The sequence below is a fragment of the Anabrus simplex genome, chromosome 6 (genome assembly GCF_040414725.1).
Source record: "Anabrus simplex isolate iqAnaSimp1 chromosome 6, ASM4041472v1, whole genome shotgun sequence".
Taxonomy (NCBI): Eukaryota; Metazoa; Arthropoda; class Insecta; order Orthoptera; family Tettigoniidae; genus Anabrus; species Anabrus simplex.
The window spans coordinates 155,471,184-155,495,169 of NC_090270.1; the positions used below are offsets into that span (position 1 = coordinate 155,471,184).

The following is a 23,986-nucleotide window of genomic DNA, read 5'->3' on the forward strand; positions in this document are numbered from 1 at the left end:
CACATTTTGTTTCGAATTTTAGCTCATCAGTCAGGAATTCTGTAAACAATGTGGCAATATTTTCAATTACAACTGTGTGAATTTGTGTATTAACTGTTATCATCCCGGTCCAATTATTATTTACTTACTGAAAATGTCATCTGTGATTGCTTTCTTCTGTGACATGATGATAGTTGCTTTTGCCTGAAATGTGTTTTCTTCAACATTTGCACAAAATTAGCAATGTTTCCTTTACTTAAAGCCATTTCCTTGGATTTCTTACTTCTTTCTTAGAATCTTGCACAAACAAAGAATTAGAGATAATCCAGGTCTTCACTGTCACTGCTACAACCAGGAGTTATAGTAGCAGCCTGTATTCACATTATCGACTACTAGTGACCCCCTACTATCGATGTTCAAAGTTTCAGTTTGCAAACACACAGGTGAACTGGAGAGGTCTGCTTGCAAGTAATTGTCATAACAGTGACTGGTACAACAGCTAGTGATATTGTATAAAACTTGTTACAGGTTCAAATGAATGTTCAAAAAATAATGGAGGCTGCCCGCACTTATGTTTAGCCACCCCTGGCAAGCCTGTATGTGCTTGTCAGGATGGCTTCATCCCAGCTGCCAATGGCTCATGTATCCTTCAACCTGACTATGTGCCTCACTCCAACTGCCCATCTGACTTCTACCAGTGCAAGCAAAACAGGAGGTGCATTGATCGGCGATATCTCTGCGATGGAGATGATGACTGTGGTGATGGGTCTGATGAAAATGCTGGCCCAGGAGGTGAATGTGGTAAGTTGAAGGAAAAAGTTATTTTATTTCTCAAATGGTGGTACCGAAACAATGTTTTGTCTTCTGACTACTTTATTAATTATACAATTAGTGTACATGGTTTTACAAAAGATATTAAACCTCATCAAAATGCATACTGGGCTGTGTAGCCTTCATATTCTTGCAAATTTTTGGATGTTGTAAGAACCTGTAATTTGCCCGGTGCAGTGGTCTTGTTTCACCTCCATGATCTTCCTTAGGAAGGGGTGGATCCAGGGAGCAGTATTGGGGGAACATTGATGGTCAGCTCTAGTGGGTATGAAAATTTTGTAGGAGTAGTAGTTTGGGGCAATCCTAAAACATAATTAACCTTACACCGTAGCATATAGAAGAGAAAGTGTGATCATTTCTTCACGCACCCATACACTTGTCATCGCCCAAAACTGTGACATGGCAGTCGCTACCTGACTTACCGTATAATCTCGAATATCACCCACCACTGAATAAGACCCACACACCTGAATTTCTAATCACAAAATTTGGAAAAAAATAAATCACATGTTTACTTACCAATGTGTTTAATTTCTACAAATTTGTCACAAAATTGCTAATTTTAAACACTAAAAACACCACAACGAGAAATAAAACTAGTTCAAAGTACAAATCAATCTTGATTCTACTTCATCAGAACTACCACTGTCGAAACTTTGATCACTGTCACCTTCCCGTACATAGCTCTCCTCACTACCATCCATAGAATTTGGAATTTCTCATTTCTCGAAACTTTTCTTCACCAAGTCGTTTGAGATGCAATCTCATCTTTATCCATTTGCATAGAAGTTTCACTTCGGGTTGTTCCACTCTTCCATTCGCTGTCGATGCATGATCGCCGGCAGGCACCATTCACTCTGTGTAGAGCTATTTCAATGCAGCTTTGAAAGGTTGGTTCACACAAACATCCATTGGCTGTAGCATAGAGGTCAGCCCTCCTGGAATTATTGCCAGATCAGTTTTCCTTTACTTATCAATACCTTTATGCTATTTGTAGTTTGCCTGCCATAACTGTCGAGCACAAGCAGGTTCTTCTTCTTTAATAAAGCCCCCGGGCGATGTTGCCGAACACACTTCACCCAGTCCTCAATTAGCTCACTGTCCATCCAGCCGGATTCTTGAGTTTGAATGGAAATCTCAGGTGGCAAAGTTCCTTTTGGAAGTGTTTTTTTTTTCAGAACCACATGTGGAGGAAGTTTGGTTCCGCTAGCGAATGTGCATAACATTACCGTGCGTTGCATTCCGTTACCACCTGTCCTGATAGCGATGCTTTTAGATCCCTTAATGTGACCCGTATTGTCTGTGGTGGCATTTCAAAATAAACGGGTGTCTGATCAGCATTCCCAATTTGAGAAAGCAAATAGGTATTTTACTTCCACAAACGAATAACATGGTGATGAAAGGCCGTCAACTTTTCTTTGTAGACGACAGGGAGACGTGAAATAAATGTACCAAATAAATGTACATCTTTGTATACACAATCCGTTCCTTTAATAAAAGTACCTCACCGCCGACGGCTTGCGTTAAAACCTTCCTTTCTAAGTTCCTTTGTGATCTCTAATGCTTTTAGTTGACACATTTCAGTTGATACACCATAACCTAGAGTTGTGTATTTGTAATGCTGTTCTTTAATTTCAGGAAACTGTGCACTTAGCCCTCAGAAAGCTGTACAATCACTGTTACATTTTAATAACATTTCCTTCTTCTTCCTCCAATCGCAAATACTTGATTCATCAATATATTTTCTGCGGCGGCACGATTTTTGATAGTTTAAGCTTCTGTTACAACTTTGTAAGTTTCTCACTCACAGTAAATGACTGCAAAAAGGTTTTTTGAATTCATCACTTGTTACCACTGATGCTTATTCACTCAGAACACAAAGTATTAATCAATTGCCACACCATGTGGTTCCAGTAACACAGAAGTGAACTACAGAGCAAGATTTCAGCTGTTGCCAAGTCGTATGACATGAAACTGCTGTTGTGGCATTGATGCATCTTTGGAACAAGGTATTATGAGACCACAATACGAAAGGCTTAAGTATGACCCACACCCAAATTTAAGGAGCAATATTTCTGTTAAAGAAATGCAGGTGGTGTTAGGGTTTATATGGTATTTGCTAATGCAGCGCGTCATATTGCGCATGAAAGTTCAGTTTATTTTTAACGTTCATGAATCTGTCGATCTTCACGTAACATACCCTTGATCGAAAATAATGCTTCAGACCTCCAAACAGAATATAATGAAGGCAATCTGAAGGTCTTAGCTTATTTTTTATGCCTTTTGAATGGCTGAATCAATTCTGACCACCAGCTCACCTCTCAAAAACCTCTAGATTTTTCAATAGCAATGGTGATGAAGAAATTTTTATCTCTATGACCCTCTTCAAAAGGGCTACATTTGGTGAGATACCACTCATTTCACAATACTAGGTATGGTGCTTTGGCAGCATAATGATTTCATGTAGTTTGCTCTTTTGTTGTTAGCATGGCATTTTAATGATTCTCTGTATTCTTTGAATGCATTCTTATTGCCGTGATGGAGACATGTATTGTTTATAAACAAGGGCAATACCAAGCACCGATGGGGAGTGTTTTGGACTGAATCACAATTACCTGTGAAATATTTTACTCAGTTACGACCTTTTCAACAAGTAATCAGTAAAGTTCCACTTACTTTACAGAATGCTAGTCTTAACGAAATCACTGGATATTTGAGTTCATACTCTTTACTTCATGTCCGTAAAAACTGTAATACAGTTGATAGATCCCTTACCATGGAAATAGTGGATTGAAATCAGTAATTGTTTCACTTTTTAAAAAGTTCAACGTATAACCTTAACTAATAAAATATGGCGTGATATTGAATTTATTTGGTTTTTAGGCCAGTCATAATTATTTTTGCAAGAGGTAAATCTACGTAATAATTTGTACATACATTTTATGTGTGACCTGTTAAGTCTGCTCAGTTGATGTAGATCACCGTCGTTGAGTCCATATTCGCGCGCTGCCACCATTACGTGCACACTGTTGTCAAGTCGACACAGCTCTGACACGATTTGAAAGGAAGAATGTGATGTGTAGAGCTGTAGTTTGCTGCCATATATATATTTGTTTTGAGAACTATATGAGCCAAATCTTATACGGCAGTGCCAGTCAACGTGCATAGTATGTTTATTTCATAGTAACAACGATGAAACCCAGAGAACGTACGCCATGTGGGCTTCGATCTCCGCAATAAATGACACAGGAAGACAAAGGCCTCAATGTGTCAAGTGTCTATTATCACTAGGTGAGACTGAACACGATAGCTTGGAACTTTTGAAATTCTCTCTTCCCATAAGTTTTATTATAGTTACTGACTTGTGGCATTTCAAATAATTTGCTATTTACTTTACAGCTAAAATAATAGGTTCTTAAAAAATTCTCATCACCAAGCTTCGATCTGTTTGGGGGAATACATTGTTGCATTTACTGAAAACACAAGGAGCACTTGAAAGAATACCTGTGTGTGAGAAGTATGATGCATTTGGAAGTACTGGAGAGATAAGGAAGTACCTAATCCAGAACTGGTGAAGTTACTGGTTCTACTGTAGTAGAAATGAGCAAACTTGGAGAGCTCCTTCGAAACACAGTGCATATACTTCGACATTGGAGGGAACGCTTTAATGTCAGTTGTAATTACGAGTTCCCACATCCAACTAACCCCACAGCCAATCCAGTGCGGAGTGCAGTCTATTCATCTTGCCTGTCAAGGTTGCAGCTGCCATCCATGCAGTGAAACACAGCAAAGCAACTGAACATAATGACATTCCTGTCGAAGTTTGGAAGGAGATGGGGAAATGTGGGACTGATTTTGTAGTAAAACTCTTCAGCAAATGCTTTGAAAACAATGACATACCATCCATGCCAATCTGGATAGGCAAGGATGATGGTATGTACTATCTGCACAAACTACTACCCAATTCGTTTCCTCTGCTACACCATGAAAATCTGTGAGTGGGTTATTGATGCACACCGAGAAGCATCATTACTGTCTCATCAAACCATTGTGGGCTTCATTGAGGACAACAGAACAACAGATCCTATCCGTGATTTCCAGTTGCTGGCAGAGACGCACAGAAAGAAGAGAAGAACGGTCCATATGGCCTTTCTATATTTAGAAAAGGCATTTGACTCATTTAGTATTTAGTATTTGCTCCATACCCATGGTGTCCCAGAGCAATGTAGGGGTAGGAGAACTGCCAGACTTCGCTCAAGGTCAGTGTCCCATGTGTTATATTTAGCTTTCGCCTCATCTAAGGCACTTGCACACTGAAAACTATTATTTTTGTTAATTCAAATTTTTTTAGCTTGGATTTATGGGAATATTGAACTATCAAGAACCGAAATACCGAGACACTACTGTAGTAACAATAAGAATGTAGTGAATGTGGAAGTACTGAGAAATTTGGATAATTTCTCTATATTGCTCCATACAATTTTCTGTTTACACTTGAGTTATGTTATTCCATTAAAAGATCTTGATTAATTAGCAAGTTATTATTTCTTCAGATATTCATCCTAAATTAAACATTTTTTGACAATTTTGGTCTGTGGTATCCATTGTATAACAGTTTTTCTTTATGTTGAGGAAAGTAATACAGGGTCTTTATTTATGCTTGGCAAGGAATTTCTCGCTCGAGCTTGGCCGCCGATGACTGGCCACTACCGGCCGCTGGTGTGCGCGGTTTCCGGCACTTCTTCCAGTTGCTGAGAGCTGAGCTCTGAGATAGTAGGGTGTTCAATGAAGCTACTGCGTACTGTATATCGTATTGCATAGTGTTTTATTGTGATTGTGTATAGTGCTGTAATGTATGTGAAATATTCGTTATGTGAACAATACTTACATTAAGTGCAGAAAACCGTGCGCTCAGACAAGACAAAAGTTTTGAGCGAAATTTTCAGGGAGAGCCATTCCTGTCAATGGGACAATAAAACAACTGGCCAAGAGATTCAAACGTACAGGTTCAGTAAACTATAAAAAATAGACGTAAAGGTCGTTATCTCCTTACTGAAGCATGTTTCATACGAGGATCATAAGTAAAAATCTGTGGCCCCCTCATACCCCAGATTTAACGGCATGTGATTTTTATTTGTGGGGAATGTTAAAAAATGTAGTTTATGGGAACAACCCTCACACACTAGATGAACTTAAAGACAATATAAGAGCTGCAATTGCATCCATCAGTGCTGAAGAACTTGGTAGAGTAACCGAAAACTTCATTAGGAGATGCCGATTACGTTTGGCAGCACATGGGGAACATTTTCAGCATAAACTGTAAAAAATCGTGAGTAAAATGCATGATAAATGCATGATAATGATTTTGAGGATAAACTGTAAACTGGGTGAATAAAATGCATGATAATGATTTTGAGCACGGTATTCTGCCGTACATACGCATGCGCGGTAGCCGGCAACTGAACTGTCACTGGCGGCCAAGGTCGAGTGAGAAAGTCCTTGCCAAGCATAAATAAAGACCCTGTAAAAGTGACATATTTTCTGTAGAGTATGAAGTAATTATCCATTCTGCATCTTTTACTAGTTACTTTGTTGAATGGACATGAAAAATATCACACTCTTGAGTGGTGTACTATATCCAAAGTCTATAATTTAAAATTCCATTTTCATTGGCTTAGTCTTGTAATCACTCATTCACTCCGTTGGCTTCTGAGGGACGTGAAGTTCCCGTGCCGATCTCGCAATCCTCTTCCATCCTTTTCAATCATGAGCCCGCTTTTCCCAGTTATCACTTTGGAAGGTCCGGTATACCTTGTTGATCTCCTTCTTCCAGATGCTTTGGGATCTTCCTGAAGGTCTTTTCCCATTAAGAGATCTCTTGTGTAGATCTACTGGTGCTCTGTTATCCTGCATCCTCAGTACACATCCAGCCCAGCGCAGTCTGTTGGATTCTATCACACCCATTGTAGTGGTTGAGAGAGGGTGTAAATATCATAATTAGATCTTTTCTGCCAGCTTTGGGAGATAGGATTGAACCATGGGCCAAATATTTTTCTATAAACTTTATTCTCAAAGACTTGCAACTGCTGCTGTTCTTTCTTGGTTATACTCCATGTCTCAGAACCATACAGAAGTACTGGTCGAATGATTGTATTGTAGATAATCATTTTTGCATTCCTTGTTAAAAACTTGCGGAGTCTAATATACGGCTCATAGAGTAAAATGTCATATTTGCATTCTTAATTCTAGCTTGGTGTTCCTGTTGCCTTTGGTTTTGCTCATCAATTAATACACCAAGGAATTTAAACTCCTCTACTCTTTTAAATATATATTTCCCAATCTTCAAAGGCAATCTGTCTTGTAATCATGAATATATATTTAATTTCTACTCCTTTACAGTCCTGTTGTTAACTATTAACTGAGTGAGTGGGCTGTATGGTTATGGTTGTGTGGCTGTGAACTTTCATTCAGGAGATAATGGGCTCGAACCCCCACTGTCAGTAGCCCTGAAGACAGTTTTCCATGGTTTCCCGTTTATACACCAGTCAGATGCTGGTACGGTATCTTAATTAAGGTCACGGCCACTACCTTCCCAATCCTAGCCCTTTCCCATCCTTCCGTCGCCAAAAGGCCTATATCTGTAGAATATATATTTTTTAAATACAGTGTTCGTATGGTTAAAGTTAGTTAGTATTGGAGCAACAATAACATAATAATATTTTAGAAACTTTTACTGAATATCTGTTATTTCTAAAGAAGTTTCCAGTCATTTGATTTTATCATACTCACCAAATAGGTTCTATAAATAATATAAAATTTTATGATTTAAGTAGCTTAATGAGCTTGAACCTTTCAATTTTTTAAAATCATATAAACATGAATTAATTTTGCTAATTATATTTCATATGTTGTATTGTGTAGAGAAGAAGAAGTGCAAGGAAGAACAGTTCCGATGTGATACAAACAGGTGTATATCTGTACATTGGGTGTGTGATGGTGATAGAGACTGTGCTGATGGAATGGACGAGGAGCCTGCCCACTGTACCAATACTACGTGCAATGCCATGCAGTTTGCCTGTAATAAGTCTGGCCGCTGCATCCCGAAGATGTGGAGGTGTGACCATGCCTATGACTGTGGAGAGGGTGATAAATCAGACGAAGATATGTGCGGTGAGTTTCATGCTTCGTGTTAATACTCTTGCCAGGGTCTTTAAACATGTTTCATAAATGTCATCAGTTTTTCCCTAAGTTCCTCAAGGTACTTGTAACTCGCAGGATGCAGATGATAAGACCCTGTTGCAGTATTGTTCCCATAAAGTTATTTCAAGCTCCTTGCTTTAATTTTTTTGCAGCTGGCCACTCTTGGTTACCTCATCTTCTCTTCTGATGCCACTGGTGTTGAGGAAAGTGAGAGCTAGAGTATATTTCGATTTCCCATGATCCTTCTCTTTTTATCCACTGTGTACATTTTTATTTGTTGTGGAGTCAGAACGTTTCATTGTGTAGTTTACTTCCTTTGAAAATACCTCATTTGAGTTCTTCTGCTTTCCTTTGGTCATTTTCGTTAGGTATGAATGGAACGAAACCTCAACATTAGGACCCTTCTCCTTCTTCTTCTTCTTCTTCTTCTTCTTCTTCTTCTTCTTCTTCTTCTTCTTCTTCTTCTTCTTCTTCTTCTTCTTCTTCTCCTCCTTCTTCTTCTTCTTCTTCTTCTTAGGTTATGTGCATTTTCTTACATATCAAAACATTATGATCTCTTGGCTAAGGTCATCCAGTCTCTCATCGAACAGTGAAATTATTCCATTTTCAAAAATCATGAACAGAAGTGCTATATGTTTGTGTAGCTTCCTGCAATAATTTTGCAATAATGCCCTCCATTCCATCATTGTGAATGGTCTCTGTGTTAGGAGTTACTAGCTGTAGTGCCCGGACATTTTCACCCCTTCTGAACCCCCATGCTGAACTTGGACTTAAACAGCATCCAGAGTGTCTCATTTCATCTCAGCGACCCTGTAAACTATGGATTCAACACTAATATCGGTTAATTTTTATTATTTTTGCATGTCGTGTCCCCTCCCCTACTGGTGGTAGGGTTGTCTTACCTCCATAGTAATTTTTGCAGATAGTAAGTCATATATGTACCAAGTTTGCTTGAGAGCTATGCTGTAACATACACACATACATCTCTGCCATTTTGGACATACCTTTTCATCTCTTCTCAATTGTCATACTGATGGAGGCTGAAATTGGACTTAAACAGCATTCAAAGTGTCACAGTTCGTCTCAACAATCCAGAAAACTACAGAAAACTACAGATTCAACACTAATATTGGTCATTTTTTATGATTCACTCCCTGCCCCCACGGTGCTAGGGGTCTCTTGCTCCCACAGTTGTTTTTGCAGATAGTAAGTCATATGGGTACCAAGTCTGGTTAAAAGCTATGCTGGAACATATACAAATTTGTCCGTAATCTTGGTCATTGTGGACATTTTCTTTTTTTACCCCTTCTCACCCCCATGCCAGTGGGGCCTGAACTTTGACTTAAACATCTGGAGTGTCACTATTCATTATAGCGATCCCGAAAACTATGGATTCTACATTAATATTAGTCGTTTTCTTTATTTTTTAATTCACCCCTTTCCACCCCCGCCGAGTTGGGTACTATGGGTGTTTCACCCTCACAGTATTTTTTTTTTTTTCCAGATAGTAAGTCATAAGTGTACCAAGTTTGGTTGACAGCTATGCTGGAACATACATACACCCATAAACTTGGCCATTTTGGACTTTTTTCACCCTTTTTCACCCTCCGTGCTGATGGTGGCTGAACTTGGACTTAAATGACATGCATAGTGACACTGTTCATTTCAGCGACCCCCAAAATGATGGATTTGACACCGTTTTCAATTACTTTTATATGCCACCCCCTCCCCACCTCCACCCCTAGGGGCGGCTTACCTCCCACAGTGCTTTCTTTCTGGACAGTAAGTCATATGTGTAGCAAAATCTCTCCTTGGCCCAGCCTACATTCATGCACGTGTTTACTTCAAACACTAGGCCTGTATTCTACTGTAGAATCCTTGAGCTCACATTGCTATGATTACAGGTGTCATTTCTTCATCCGGTTCCTAGAACAGGTGTAGTATGGTGCCAATATCTCCATGATGGTTGGTTTTAGGGCCTCAAAACATGGTTTTTGGCCTACCGAGATTTGTTCTTTGCATTGTGAGGCATAAAATGAACGTTGTCTCATCCTATTCTATATTTTCTATATTCTATATCCTATATTTTGCCTGTATCAGCTTGTGTTAATGTGCCAAAGGGCCTAAATCTAAGGAATTGAGAGAACTGGTAAAATTTGTTGTAGATATGTTTACCTGTAGGGTTCTAGAAAGTAAGTATCCAAAATTTGGTTCAGATTGGTGGAACGGTATGGATTTGTATAAGGAACAGACAGACAGACAGACAGACAGACAGACAGACAGACAGACAGACAGACAGACAGACAGACAGACAGACAGACAGACAGACAGACAGACAGACAGACAGACAGACAGACAGACAGACAGACAGACAGACAGACAGACAGACAGACAGACAGACAGACAGACAGACAGACAGACAGACAGACAGACAGACAGACAGACAGACAGTAATTCATTTTGCTTTATATATAGATTTCAGTGCACTAAATTGTATTCTACTGTTTGATTTCATCACATTATTATTAATTACTGAGGAACAGAGTATACTTAGTGTTTTCATGATTGGTCCCATTCTCACATGTTTCTTAACAAACAGAAATAAGCAAAAGTAAGCTTGATGCGTATTATTAGATTTTTATTTTTATTTCTAGAATTTCCGATGTAGGTAATTATCTTAATGGACAGGACTACCATTCTAACAAGTGAGAGAAAAATCTAATAAACTTGTTCTTTTGCATTTTGTATTGTAAATAGAGTATACAAATGTATATATGCATATAATTTAGTGACCCTAAAAATTGAAACAAATATAAATTTTTGTTTGAGAGTCCGAAGTCACTAAGGTAACAACTAAATGTCACTTCACTAACAGAAAGTTATTATTCAATTTATATATTTTTTATGTGTTGTAAATTGTAATTTGGTTCATTTCCTTAAGTGTTCTGGTTGCTGGTTGCTTGTGACACTGATAAAATGTTTATTTTTCATAGATTTTCCCGAGTGCTTTCCCGAGCAGTTCAGGTGTGACAATAAACGTTGCATTTCTCTGGACTTTCTTTGTGACCTGTATGATGATTGTCAGGATGGCAGTGATGAACGGAACTGTTCCCACAGCTGCAATCCTGAAACTCATGTGAGTCTCTTTCAGCAGCATTACCTTACCAATATCATTGATGTAGAATGTGGTTCTCAAAGAGTTGAAAAGGGTTGCTGTCAATGATGGGCATGATCTGTATAGTTATTAATGCAATGAGTGTACTTTGTCCTCATGGGCAACCTCCTCATGCGGGGAGTGTTTATTCTATGAATATATATATAGTAATACAGTAGATAGAGTTTTTCATTTGTAATAGTTAAAATGATGGGGAAATTGATAGCAAATTACTGACATGTGCTTCTACATTTGTAATTCAAATAAGGTTTGTCATAGTTTCCACAAGGTTCAAAACAATATTATGTTCTCAGTGGACGATGAGTTCAGATTGCTAATAAAATAATTCATATAAGGGTCAGTGAGAGCATGATTTGATCACTTCCTAGCTGTTTGACACAAACTTCATGTTCTCTGCTAAGAATTTTGATGTCACAGAGGCAAAACTATTTCATGAGTGAAAGACAAACTAATGTTTGTTTGTGAAATACTGTAGATGTCTGACAAGCAAAGCAAAGTCACCTCTGTACAGGCCATGAAGGCCCTTGGAGGAGTGGAAGGTAAAGGCTTCCACCATTGTTAACCTCGGCTAATGATGGGGTAGAGTGGTTAGCTTTACGCCTGGCCGCCTTTGCCCCCAGGAATTAACCTGGTACTCATTTTTGGTGTAGGCTGACTGAACCTCAGGGCAATATGCACCTCCGGAAATGGAAATCTCATTTCTTAAATTTTAAGACTTCCTGACGGGGATATGAACCCACATACTTCCGGGCGAACCGAGCACGCCTTTACTGCCTCGGTCAAGCAGCCCCTGTAGATGTCTGACAGACACAAGGAAACAGAGCAATTCCCAGTAACAGAGAAGCTAGTGGTAATAGTTTAGTTTGTTCAGGAAATAGTGAAGACTGGTTTTTTTTTTTTTTTTAATAATGTGGTTGCAGCATTGGCTAACACAAGAATGGAATCTTCGTGTAAAAATGAAAATCAGAATGGGCATTGCAGAAAATGTATTTCTGAAAATAAAACATCTAGTGTGCAACTATGACCTCTTGTTCAAGGCATGTTGTGAAGTGTTTCTTGTTACCAGTGGTGCTTTATTTTGTGGGTTGATGTACGTTAAAGGCTTTGTCATTAACGAACTGCACGCCTTTGAAATGTGAACTATCACAGAATGTTCAAGATCCCGTGTATACCGGGTGAGTTGGCCGTGCGCGTAGAGGCGCAGGCGCATGGCTGTCAGCTTGTATCCGGGAGATAGTAGGTTCGAATCCCACTATCGGCAGCCCTGAAGATGGTTTTGCGTGGTTTCCCATTTTCACATCAGGCAAATGCTGGGGCTGTACCTTAATTAAGGCCACGGCCGCTTCCTTCCAACTCCTAGGCCTTTCCCATCCCATCGTCGCCATAAGACCTATCTGTGTCGGTGCAACGTAAAGCCCCTAGCAAAAAAAAAAAAAAAAAAAAAATCCCGTGTATAGACCATGTCACCAACAAGGAGGCATTCTGTTGTTCTGTGAAATCATTTAAAGTGTTAACCCTTGCAAAATGCAGGAAAGCAGCTTATTTGGGTCACATCTTCCAACAACTGATCATAGAAAGAAAGATAGAAGGGAAACATAAATGCAGGCAGAAAAGTTTATTCTGGGCCTTAAGACAGTGGTTCGACATCCACAATAAGGAAACTTAAAATTGATATGAATGAAGATCCAAAGGTTAGGAGTAATTTGGAACAGGGATGTTCCCATTCGTACGAAAGACTACGAATGATTTCTGCCATTTGTCCCATTTCTTTAATACCTTTCTTTATCTCTGCTTTGGTATTAGGAGTCATCTTTACTGATGTTAATAAGTCTTCACTATACATGACTAAATTCTCAATATCTAGTTGCATCCCCTCTAATCCTACTCTTTGGTTTGTAGTCTTTGTACTCTGTAGTTCCATGGTTATGTCCAGCTCCTCATCCAACATAGTACCTATGTACTACCGCTAAGCTCTCCCGCTTGTGACAGGCCTTGGTTTTCTACATCTATTTCAACCTCTCTGAATTTGACATTGCTACTCTCAATACCTCTACTCTCTTTTCTCTTTGGGGACATAACCTTAAATCATTAAAGGGTTATAAATGAGTTCAATCAATCAATCAATCAATCAATCAATCAATCAATCAATCAATCAATCAATCAATCAATCCTGATCTGCACTTAGGGCAGTCGCCCAGGTGGCAGATTCCCTATGTGTTGTTTTCCTAACCTTTTCCTAAATGATTTCAAAGAAATTTGAAATTTATTAAACGTCTCGCTTGATAAGTTATTCCAATCCCTAACTCCCCTTCCTATAAATGAATATTTGCCCCAGTTTGTCCTCTTGAATTCCAACTTTATCTTCATATTGTGATCTTTCCTACTTTTATAAACGCCACTCAAACTTATTCGTCTACTAATGTCATTCCACGCCGTCTCTCTGCTGACAGCTCGGAACATACCACTTAGTCGAGCAGCTCTTCTTCTTTCTCTCTACTCTTTTGTCGGAAATCGCCCAGAACAATCGAGCTGCTTTTCTTTGGATTTTTTCCAATTCTTGAATCAGGTAATCCTGGTGATTGTCCCATACACTGGAACCATACTCTAGTTGGGGTCTTACTAGAGACTTATATGCCCTCTCCTTTACATCTTTACTACAACCCCTAAACACCCTCATAACCATGTGCAGAGATCTGTACCCTTTATTTACAATCCCATTTATGTGATTACCCCAATGAAGGTCTTTCCTTATATTAACACCTAGATACTTACAATGATCCCCAACAGGAACTTTCACCCCATCAATGCAGTAATTAAAACTGAGAGGACTTTTTCTATTTGTGAAACTCACAACCTGACTTTTAACTCCGTTTATCAACATACCATTGCCTGCTGTCCATCTCACAACATTATCGAGGTCACGTTGCAGTTGCTCAGAATCTTGTAAATTATTTATTACTCTATACAGAATAACATCATCCATGAAAAGCCTTACCTCCGATTCCACTCCTTTACTCATATCATTTATATATATAAGAAAACATAAAGGTCCGATAATACTGCCGTGAGGAATTCCCTTCTTAATTATTACAGGGTCAGATAAAGCTTCACCTACTCTAATTCTCTGAGATCTATTTTCTAGAAATATAGCAACCCATTCAGTCACTCTTTTGTCTAGTCCAATTGCATTCATTTTTGCCAGTAGTCTCCCATGATCCACCCTATCAAATGCTTTAGACAGGTCAATCGCGATACAGTCCATTTGACCTCCAGAATCCATGATATCTGCTATATCGTGCTGGAATCCTACAAGTTGAGCTTCAGTGGAATAACCTTTCCTAAAACTGAACTGCCTTCTATCGAACCAGTTATTAATTTCACAAACATGTCTAATATAATCAGAAAGAATGCCTTGTTTACCTTGACAGAAAAGGGATGCCTCTTTGATTCTTCAAATTGATACCACGTTCTGAAGAGCAGCACTTCCACTTATAACTGCAATACATATATATATATATACAGGGTGAAGCTTAATTCGCGCACTCGGGCGTCGCAGCGCGGCTCCTCACATGCCAGCAATAAAAAAATGTCTCTTACAAAATTTCATCTTGCGAGTATATCCGGCAGAAAAACGACGTTGAAGATTAGCAATCTGGCAACACTGTAACCACATGTAGGGTAACTACCTCTGTCAGCAGACATTACTCGTATTGTACAGTTGGTGCAATGGATAGAGTTTTGGGTTAGCATGCAGGAGGTCGAGTGGTCGTTCCTGGGTTGAGGCGTATGTTTTTTATTTCGTAAATGTAGTCCAGGTGGTATGGTATCTGGCATCTTAATCGTCAACAGCGATTGCAGTGGGTCCTCTAGAAACCATTTGCACTTACATACTACGATCCTAGAAATGGACGAACAATCGTTTTCATTGGTCAGCTTTGAAAGGCGCCCTTTCCACGTCGTGGGCGTGAATTTATTCGCACCACTTCATCTACTAGATGTGAAACCTGTTTTCTTTGTACCCTCCCCCAATGGTCCCATAGATTACTACCAACTATTATTCTTGCCTCGTTCAGGTCCATTACATTTCGTTAGGGCCTTACGTTACCAGTAGGCCTAGCAACATGCTCTGCGAATAATGTCCAAACTCGGTTACAATTTGTATGTGTTATCACCATGGTCCCAATAATTCTGCCTTTCAACATTGCGTGTTGCGTCTGGTAACCGCATGCTGTTTAGTACGTATCTCAATGTATTATTATTATTATTATTATTATTATTATTATTATTATTATTATTATTATTATTATTATTATTATGTTGTAAATGTAGGATACATGTGACCTCAGAAACGGTGTCTTACTGTATCACAGTAGGTACTGTCAGATGGAAATTAGCAAATAAAAAATCCGCCTCAACCCAGGATCGAACCATCGACCTCCTGCATGCCAACCAAAAACTCTACCCACTGCACCAACTGTACAGCACGACGTGGACGTGCTGACAGCAGTAGTCACCCTACATATGGTTACAGTGTTGCCAGATTGCTACTCTTTAACGTCCGTTTTCTACCGGATATACTCGCAAGACGAAATTTTGTAAGATACATTTTTTTATTGCTGGCATGTGAGGAGTCGCGCTGCGACGCCTGAGTGCGCGAATTACGCTTCACCCTGTATACAGCCTTTAAAACACCACTTAATTAAGGAAATATGCAGAGCACCAAACAACACCATCCATTCAGTAGTAGTAGTGGTAGTAGTGGTGGTGGTGATGGTGGTAGTAGTAGTAGTAGTAGTAGTAGTAACCTTTTGATGTTTCACAGGCACCAATCGTGTTCGAGGCAAGCACGATATGAACAGCCTGTCTTGCGTCCTCTAAACTAAAAACAAATACCCCTCGGAGAAATTGCGGTGAAAGAACTTGAGCGTAGCCTCCAGTTCAATGCCGAATTGGTGAATGAACTAAACAAAAAACTCGAGTGCCGCAAAAGAGAAATAAAACATCTCAAAGAAGAAGTTGAGGCAAAGTGGGACTCCCTGGAACAGTACCAAAGGTCAAGTTTACATCTGTTTGGTATTGTTGAAAGTGAGGGTGAGAACACAGATGACATTGTTGTGAGCCTCTGCAATAAACTGGAGGCCAAGGTAACCAAAACTGTCATTGACAGGAGCCACAGAGTAGGTCCAAAGGTGCCTGGTAAGTTCACGTCCTTCCGCTCCAGGCAAGAGGTTTGCTATTGAGCAACAGTTCCAGTTGAGATTTTTCGAGAACTTATTATTCATTCAGTATCAACACAAATGGCAGGAAGCAAGATTTACCTATTAACAATTATCACTACATTAATTATTCTAATGTTACAATGAATACTTCTTATCCAGTTGCACTGCATGGTCTGACTTATGCCTCTTGTTTTAAAGTTGATGTTGCATAGATCGCATCACGCACGAGTTAATGTTATACTTGGGTTTTAAATTACAAAAGTTCCCCTAACAGAAGGTGTCATTGGACCCACGTCTTTTAATGTTATAATGGCAGCATAAATTGAAGAAGATCCATTTTGGTTTTAGACATTCTACACTCCACATAAGTTAGGACTGATTATGTTCTAAATTTTAATTAAAAAAGTGTATTTTATCGCTAGTTTCCTCCATTAACCATAATTTGTTCTGTCCATATATTTTAGATCTTTTCTAGTGTGTTAATTTTAAGATGAAATGGCATATGGCTTTTAGTGCCTGGAGTGTCCGAGGACATGTTTGGCTCGCCAGGTGCAGGTGTTTTGATTTGACACCCGTAGGCGACCTGCGCGTCGTGTTGAGGATGAAATGATGATGAAGATGACACACACACACACACCCAGTCCCCGTGCCAGAGAAATCAACCAATTAAGGTTAAAATTCCCAACCCTGGCGGGAATCGAACCCGGGACCCCTGTGACCAAAGGTCAGCACGCTAACCATTTAGCCATAGAGCTGGACAATTTTAAGATGCCATGATGTTAAAAAGGTTATTATAGTAAAACTTTATATCTTACAAGGATTGTTAAGGTCCAAGTCCAATGACTTTAAGGTTTAGTTCAGTCTGATGATGCCCCTAGGAGAGGGTGAAACATGTACCTAATAAGACTGTATAATATTATGTAAAAGTTTAACCATAAGATTCTTGGTATGTATTGAATAGGCGGTCTTATTAAATATTCTTGTAATATTTTTAATATATGGTCAACTTCAATTTGTAACAAATATGAGAGTTGGAACTTGTAACATACCACTTAGTCGTGCAGCTCGGTTGCTTTCTCCAAAGTCTTCCCAGCTCAAACTTTGCAATTTCTTATGAACAAAGCTCCCAATATCAGGTGTGATAGATGTAGCGATTTGAAGAGAACTTTCCAGTGATTTGCAATCTTGTTGCATGCTTCACATGCTTCATTCTGAAGAAAAAAGTGATGCGAGTCAAATTGCATGTCTATAAATAGTAGGAAACTTTTCCCTGGGAACTTGTTTGAATTAGAATTCTAACAAAGGGACACTGTGAAACTTACTTCTCAAGTTCGATGAGCACTGAAAATTAACTCACTTCATGTGCAAATTCTCATGGATCTCCTCTATACTAACGGGGAACAGAGAAGAAATCAGTCTGAATCTAACGAGAATTGAATTGAAGTCTTTAAATTTGGAGTTGAATTCATAACTTAATTCTGAAAATTCCTGCATAGTTTTGAACATTTTGAACATTACATTTTTCGAGGCCAGAAAATGCACAAAGTTGTTTGCTTTCAATTGTGATTCCCAACATTGGAATTTTGTTTTAGCTGATTTAAGTGATCGCCTGATTTTTACCTAGGAGATGTAAATTTAGTTAATTCAAATGTGTTTTAATATCACCTAGGAAGGAAAAATTGCACATCCATGATAGATCATTAAATTCAATAATAGGCTAAGTTTTCCCATTTTCTCTATAAATATTTGTATTTAAGATTTAATACTTGCTTTAACATTATACCTCAGCTGAGCCACCCGACTCAATACTGTGTGTGTGTGTATATATATATATATATATATATATATATAAAAACAAACAATTTCTTCCACTTTCCTTTCAAGGGGGGAGAGAAAATCCACAAGGGATAGCTGCCCTAGAACATGGGGGGTATGCACAGTAACAGCATCAAAGTGACAGTAATGTACTTAATGCCCTTCCAACTTTCACACTAGTTATTTAAGGAAAAAAATGAGCTTATTTTTAAATTTTGAAATTCCCCTGTAGTACGACTTTAATGAAAACTTAAAAGACATTATTTGAATTCAGTAATTGCTCATTCAGAGATTTTTTTGGTATAGTAAACAACAATATTGCATTACAGAAATATTTTCCAACTTAGCTGCTTTGACTGGGAGTCTTTGATTGTATTGAGTGGTGAATTTCATTTCAAGCTGGTTCAGAGTGTCAGTTACACCCCCTGTTAAATCAGTGAATTTTGCAGTGCCTTTAAGAGGAACAAAAGCTACTAATTCTTCAGTAATATTGAAACATCACCTCGCCTTGTGAAGATTGCTAACTGGGCATTATTGAATGTTCTTTCTACGCTGTAGTCCAAATACTTAGTTAACATCCTGCATGGGAATCGGCCGCGTATATGGTGAGGGGCAGTCGAGGGGGGGTGCCTCCTCTCCCACTCCTCCCACTGCCCAGCCTTCGTCTACATGTCGTGCTAAGCTGATGTTAAGAGTGTGTTGCAGTGGATGATTGAAAGGCTCCTTGCTCACTCCTAGGTCAAGTTCTTAGTTTCTCGCACAGTTTCACTACGTGTGTTTAGGTCTATAGTTTGGTTTGATAATTATATAAGCTTATGGTTTGTCATGATATATATTTTATTTTAAGTTGTACATTGTTCAGCTTTAGACTTGTTAGTTGTTCGACTCTATTATAAAATGTAATGGACATGAATTCAAAGCCTGCTTAAAATCCTGGGAGGCCTCTGCGAGAGCAAAACGGTATTGTTGTATATACAATAATTTCCTTGTATACCAGTAAAACATATTGTCTGTTTTTTTTTTTTTTTTTTTTGTTTTTTTCTGAGCAGAAGTATGCCTTACATTCAGGTTACAGTTTTGTTATAACTAAACTAACTGTGTTGATAAACTTACCCATAATAGGATATTTTATTTGATCCTGTATTGACTTTTCTGAATCTATTAAAGAAACTATTATAGTTTTATTTTGAATCCACCTTGTCAATACACCTTATAATGATAGAAAATTATTAAATTATCATACATGATTTGTGAAAATCATCCATTCCCTTCATCAGTGATGTCTGTTCCTTTATCGTCATGTTGCGATCTTTCCTACTTTTTAAACTCGCCACTCAAACTTATTTTTCTACCAATATAATTCCCGAACAGTATTGCCAACTTAGCGGATTTTCCGCTAAATTTGGCGGAATTAGAAGACTGTCGGCAGAGAAATATATCATTTAGCGGACAGCGGAATTTTTGGTGGAATTCTAGATTTATTACAGCGGAATTTATTGTTTTGTCCATTTTATGTTTCTTAAAAATTTGTATTCGTCTGTCTCCAAGCTATTCCGTATTTCTTGTCAGGTGCTACCAGTCACATGAGGAAAGGATGTTATTTCGATTTGATGTTATGAGATCATGGTATCATAAATTTGTAATGCGTGGGGAAAGGTTACTTATATCTTAGTTGACGAATGACGACAGATAATGAAACTGTGAGAGAGTGGCATTTATATTTATGCTATGAAGGAAGACCGTTTAATGAACTGGCCTGTTCTGTGTGTGGCCCTTGAGGTAGGGGATTCACCTAGTTTGCACCTGGCAGTAAAACGCCTACAAGTTTCAGCTCGCCAGCTTGCAGGCAGGGGGTGAATCCCACTGAAACTCACAGATCAGGTGAGTGCAGACATTTTTTATTATTATTATTATTATTATTATTATTATTATTATTATTATTATTATTATTATTATTATTATTATTATTATTATTATTATTATTATTATTATTATTATTATTATTATTATTATTATTATTATTATTATTATTATTATTATTATTATTATTATTATTATTATTATTATTATTATTATTATTATTATTATTATTATTATTATTATTATTATTATTATTATTATTATTATTATTATTATTATTATTATTATTATTATTATTATTATTATTATTATTATTATTATTATTATTATTATTATTATTATTATTATTATTATTATTATTATTATTATTATTATTATTATTATTATTATTATTATTATTATTATTATTATTATTATTATTATTATTATTATTATTATTATTATTATTATTATTATTATTATTATTATTATTATTATTATTATTATTATTATTATTATTATTATTATTATTATTATTATTATTATTATTATTATTATTATTATTTGAGATCGGATTTTTTGGCAGAATTTTAGCGGATGGTTAGTAGTATTTAGCGGATTTTGAAAATATAAGTTGGCAACTCTGTTCCCAAATTGACATCACTGATGAATGGAATGGATGATTTTCCTGAAACATGTATGTTAAATTAATAATTTTCTATCATTATAAGTGTATTGACAAGGTGGACTCAAAATAAAACTATAATAGTTTCTTTAATAGATAACTAAATGTGTACGGTATCTTTCATAATTGAAAAATCTAATAACTCTGTGGTAAGCGTATGTGCATTCTCCACCTCCTTCCTGATCCTCTCTCCGACTGTAAACACGTGCATTAGTGCATTCACCACAGTTACACAGGTTATCAGACAAATCTTCACACTTTACATGGGGTTGTTGACCTTGCTGTCCCAAGCCCTGTCATGAAACTACAACAACAACATCATATGTACATTAATGTCTTTGTTTGTTTCTTAAATTTAAGAAGGCAGGGACGGTAATATCTTGCTCCAAGCATACCAGGATGCAGTATTTTTTCTACTCATGGTGAAATGAATTTTGAATAATTCTTAGAATATAATTATAAAATTAATGTTGTAATGGTCCACTTTTCAATACTATAATATGCAATATTTTGCTTTACATTAACTAGGGACTAGTTTCGTCCTGGGCTGGCCATCTTCAGCCTTAATATAAAACATCTAATAACTAAACCAATGTACATACACACAATTGACATAAAACAAATGAACCAATAAATATATACAATTGGCATTAAAAATTATGAGAATAAACTAGGCTCCGAATTCTTAGCATCTTGAGTATGGTCATCATCGAGACTCTTTCACACACTAATATTCATAGAACTGTTAGTTCCATCACTGCTAATCATTGCAATTTAAATTGTAAACGGGAACTGGTAAATGTTGATCCTGTAGTCAATCACCAAATCTACTTGAGTGGTGTTAGCCATATGCAAGTCACTGAACGCCACTGTAAACAACCACCAGTTGACGCAGAACTGCTAGATGGTGTTTCAATATCAATCAAACCATGAAGTTTATATTCTATGAATAATTCTTAGTCTAACAGGTAGCATACCTGCCTTCTGCCCTTTACTACTTTTCCAATGGAGTCCTCTAAGCATTCTTGATGGCTTGATATTTTCCTCACCGAGCTCGATAGCTGCAGTCGCTTAAGTGCGGCCAGTATCCAGTAATCGGGAGATCGTGGGTTCGAGCCCCACTGTCGGCAGCCCTGAAGATGGTTTTCCGTGGTTTCCCATTTTCACACCAGGCAAATGCCGGGGCTGTACCTTAATTAAGGCCACGGCCGCTTCCTTCCTCTTCCTAGGCCTTTCCCATCCTATCGTCGCCATAAGACATATCTGTGTCGGTGCGACGTAAAGCAAATAGCAAATAAAAATAAAAAAGATATTTTCCTTATATCTGTATTATTCGAGTTGTTGATGCGTTCGTATGTTGATTTCAGTGACGGGTAATTTCTGTTCAGTGCGCGTGCTAACTTAAGTTTAGAGAGAAGTTTAATTTTCTCATTCACTGTTCGCAAAGCAATAATTACTTGGTGATGAAAAATATCTTGATGTTGTTAGTGGAAGTGATGAATCATATAGACTTTGTTTATGAAAGCGGTCATACGAACGATCCTGAGTAGGACAGCTGTGCGTCAGACAGAAAGGTTTTTCTTTCAAGAATCTCTTCATGAAGCCGATCAGGACTAAACCCCATTAGCTATAAAACTTTATGTTTATCAACATACTAACTTCTCACTGGGAGGTATAGTCTTTATCACTCTATTCTTATGTTCTGTCTGCGTAATATTAGTCTAAACAGTTGTTCATGTTTATTATTGTGTCATCAATAGTAACTTTATTAGACCTGTAGCAAGCAGTGTTGTTGTACAACTGAATATGTTGTTTAATAATGTAAATTACTCATTATGAAGATTCTACGTTCCCACATGGTTGATGTGTAGTACCAAGATTTGCACCAATTTTTAATATAACTTTCCGCCAACGATGTATTATTATATTCTTAAAGGTACAAATAGATACAGCATTTTTCTTGTCCCATTTAAGACCTACTTATACATGTGTTATTCAACAATAAACTAACCCCTACCTAACCCCATGGCACTACAGCCCTTGAAGGGCCTTGGCCTACCAAGCGACCGCTGCTCAGCTCGAAGGCCTGCAGTTTACGACGTGTTATGTGGTCAGCATGACTCGGCCATTATTCTTGGCCTTCTAGACTGGGGCTGCTATCTCGCCTTCGGATAGCTCCTCAATTCTAATCACGTAGGCTGAGTGGACCTCGAACCAGCACTCAGATCTAGGTAAAAATCCCTGACCTGACCGGGAATCGAAGCCGGGGCCTTCGGGTAAGAGGCAGGTACGCTATCCCTACACCACGGGGCCAGCACAACGATAAACTGGTTGGGTAAAATTTACCCAGTGCGTGCTCATACATTACAAAATCAGGTGCATTTACTAGGTATTTGAACTATAACTTATCTACACAATGAACTACAGTCTGTCATGATAAGCTTATTTTAGAAAACTGTGTGATTTCTTGTCAAGGCATATTATTTCAGCAACACCTTCAAGGCATTCCTTAACCACTGTGCTGTGGGAGGAGTTCTAAGGCTGGTATTTCTGTTTTCTCAGATTTGTGCAAGACTTTCTTCAAAGAAGCATAATAGTGGTACTGTTTTATGGATTTCAATAATACTATCACATTCATGTTTTAGAAACTGTTGTTTTAAACAATATGATGCTATCTTGCCTTAATAGCTGAGCTTGGTATGGAACATCTTGAAACATTCCTCAATGCATAGACCCCCTTCACAGCATCACATTCCCCAACTGCTTCATTGTGAGGTCCTGGGTTCCCTGTAAACTGTTCTACTCGGCCCATTTAATTGGATGTGTTCTCCTATCAAAATGGATCAGCAGTGACATGCACATTGACATTGTGCGCACTGTCACTCGCATCTGATTCCAAACCAAGTACTTTGCACACAGCAATGTTATCCGCATTATTCGGATCACCATCCGAATCTTAAACACATTCAGTATAACCACCTGAATCTAAAAAACATTCAATAATATCACTCTTCTCCTAAAACATCCTCTATTTCCATGCTTGATAACCCACACTTTGCTTATAGAAGCCATCTCGACTCATGACCCAGGGGGATGCAAGACAGTGTGTGATAAAGAAAAGGATCAGGTAAAATCTGCCTCAAGGGAGTGCTGAATAGACAGAATTTATGATTATGTTGACAGTCAGGTTCTTCCCCAAGAGGTAAGATAGGTATAATTCAACAAGTCCGCATAATAGGTGCT

General features: G+C 37.9%; 1 protein-coding gene across 1 annotated transcript in view; it reads left to right on the plus strand.

Annotated features, from left to right (window-relative positions):
- Positions 1–23,986, plus strand: part of LRP1 (LDL receptor protein 1) — a 744,558-nt gene that overhangs the window by 128,893 nt on the left and 591,679 nt on the right. Inside the window, exons 15-17 of the mRNA XM_068228249.1 lie at positions 508–780; positions 7,732–7,980; positions 11,004–11,146. Of these exons, the coding sequence (XP_068084350.1) occupies positions 508–780; positions 7,732–7,980; positions 11,004–11,146 (665 nt within the window). The remainder of the gene's footprint in view (positions 1–507; positions 781–7,731; positions 7,981–11,003; positions 11,147–23,986) is intronic.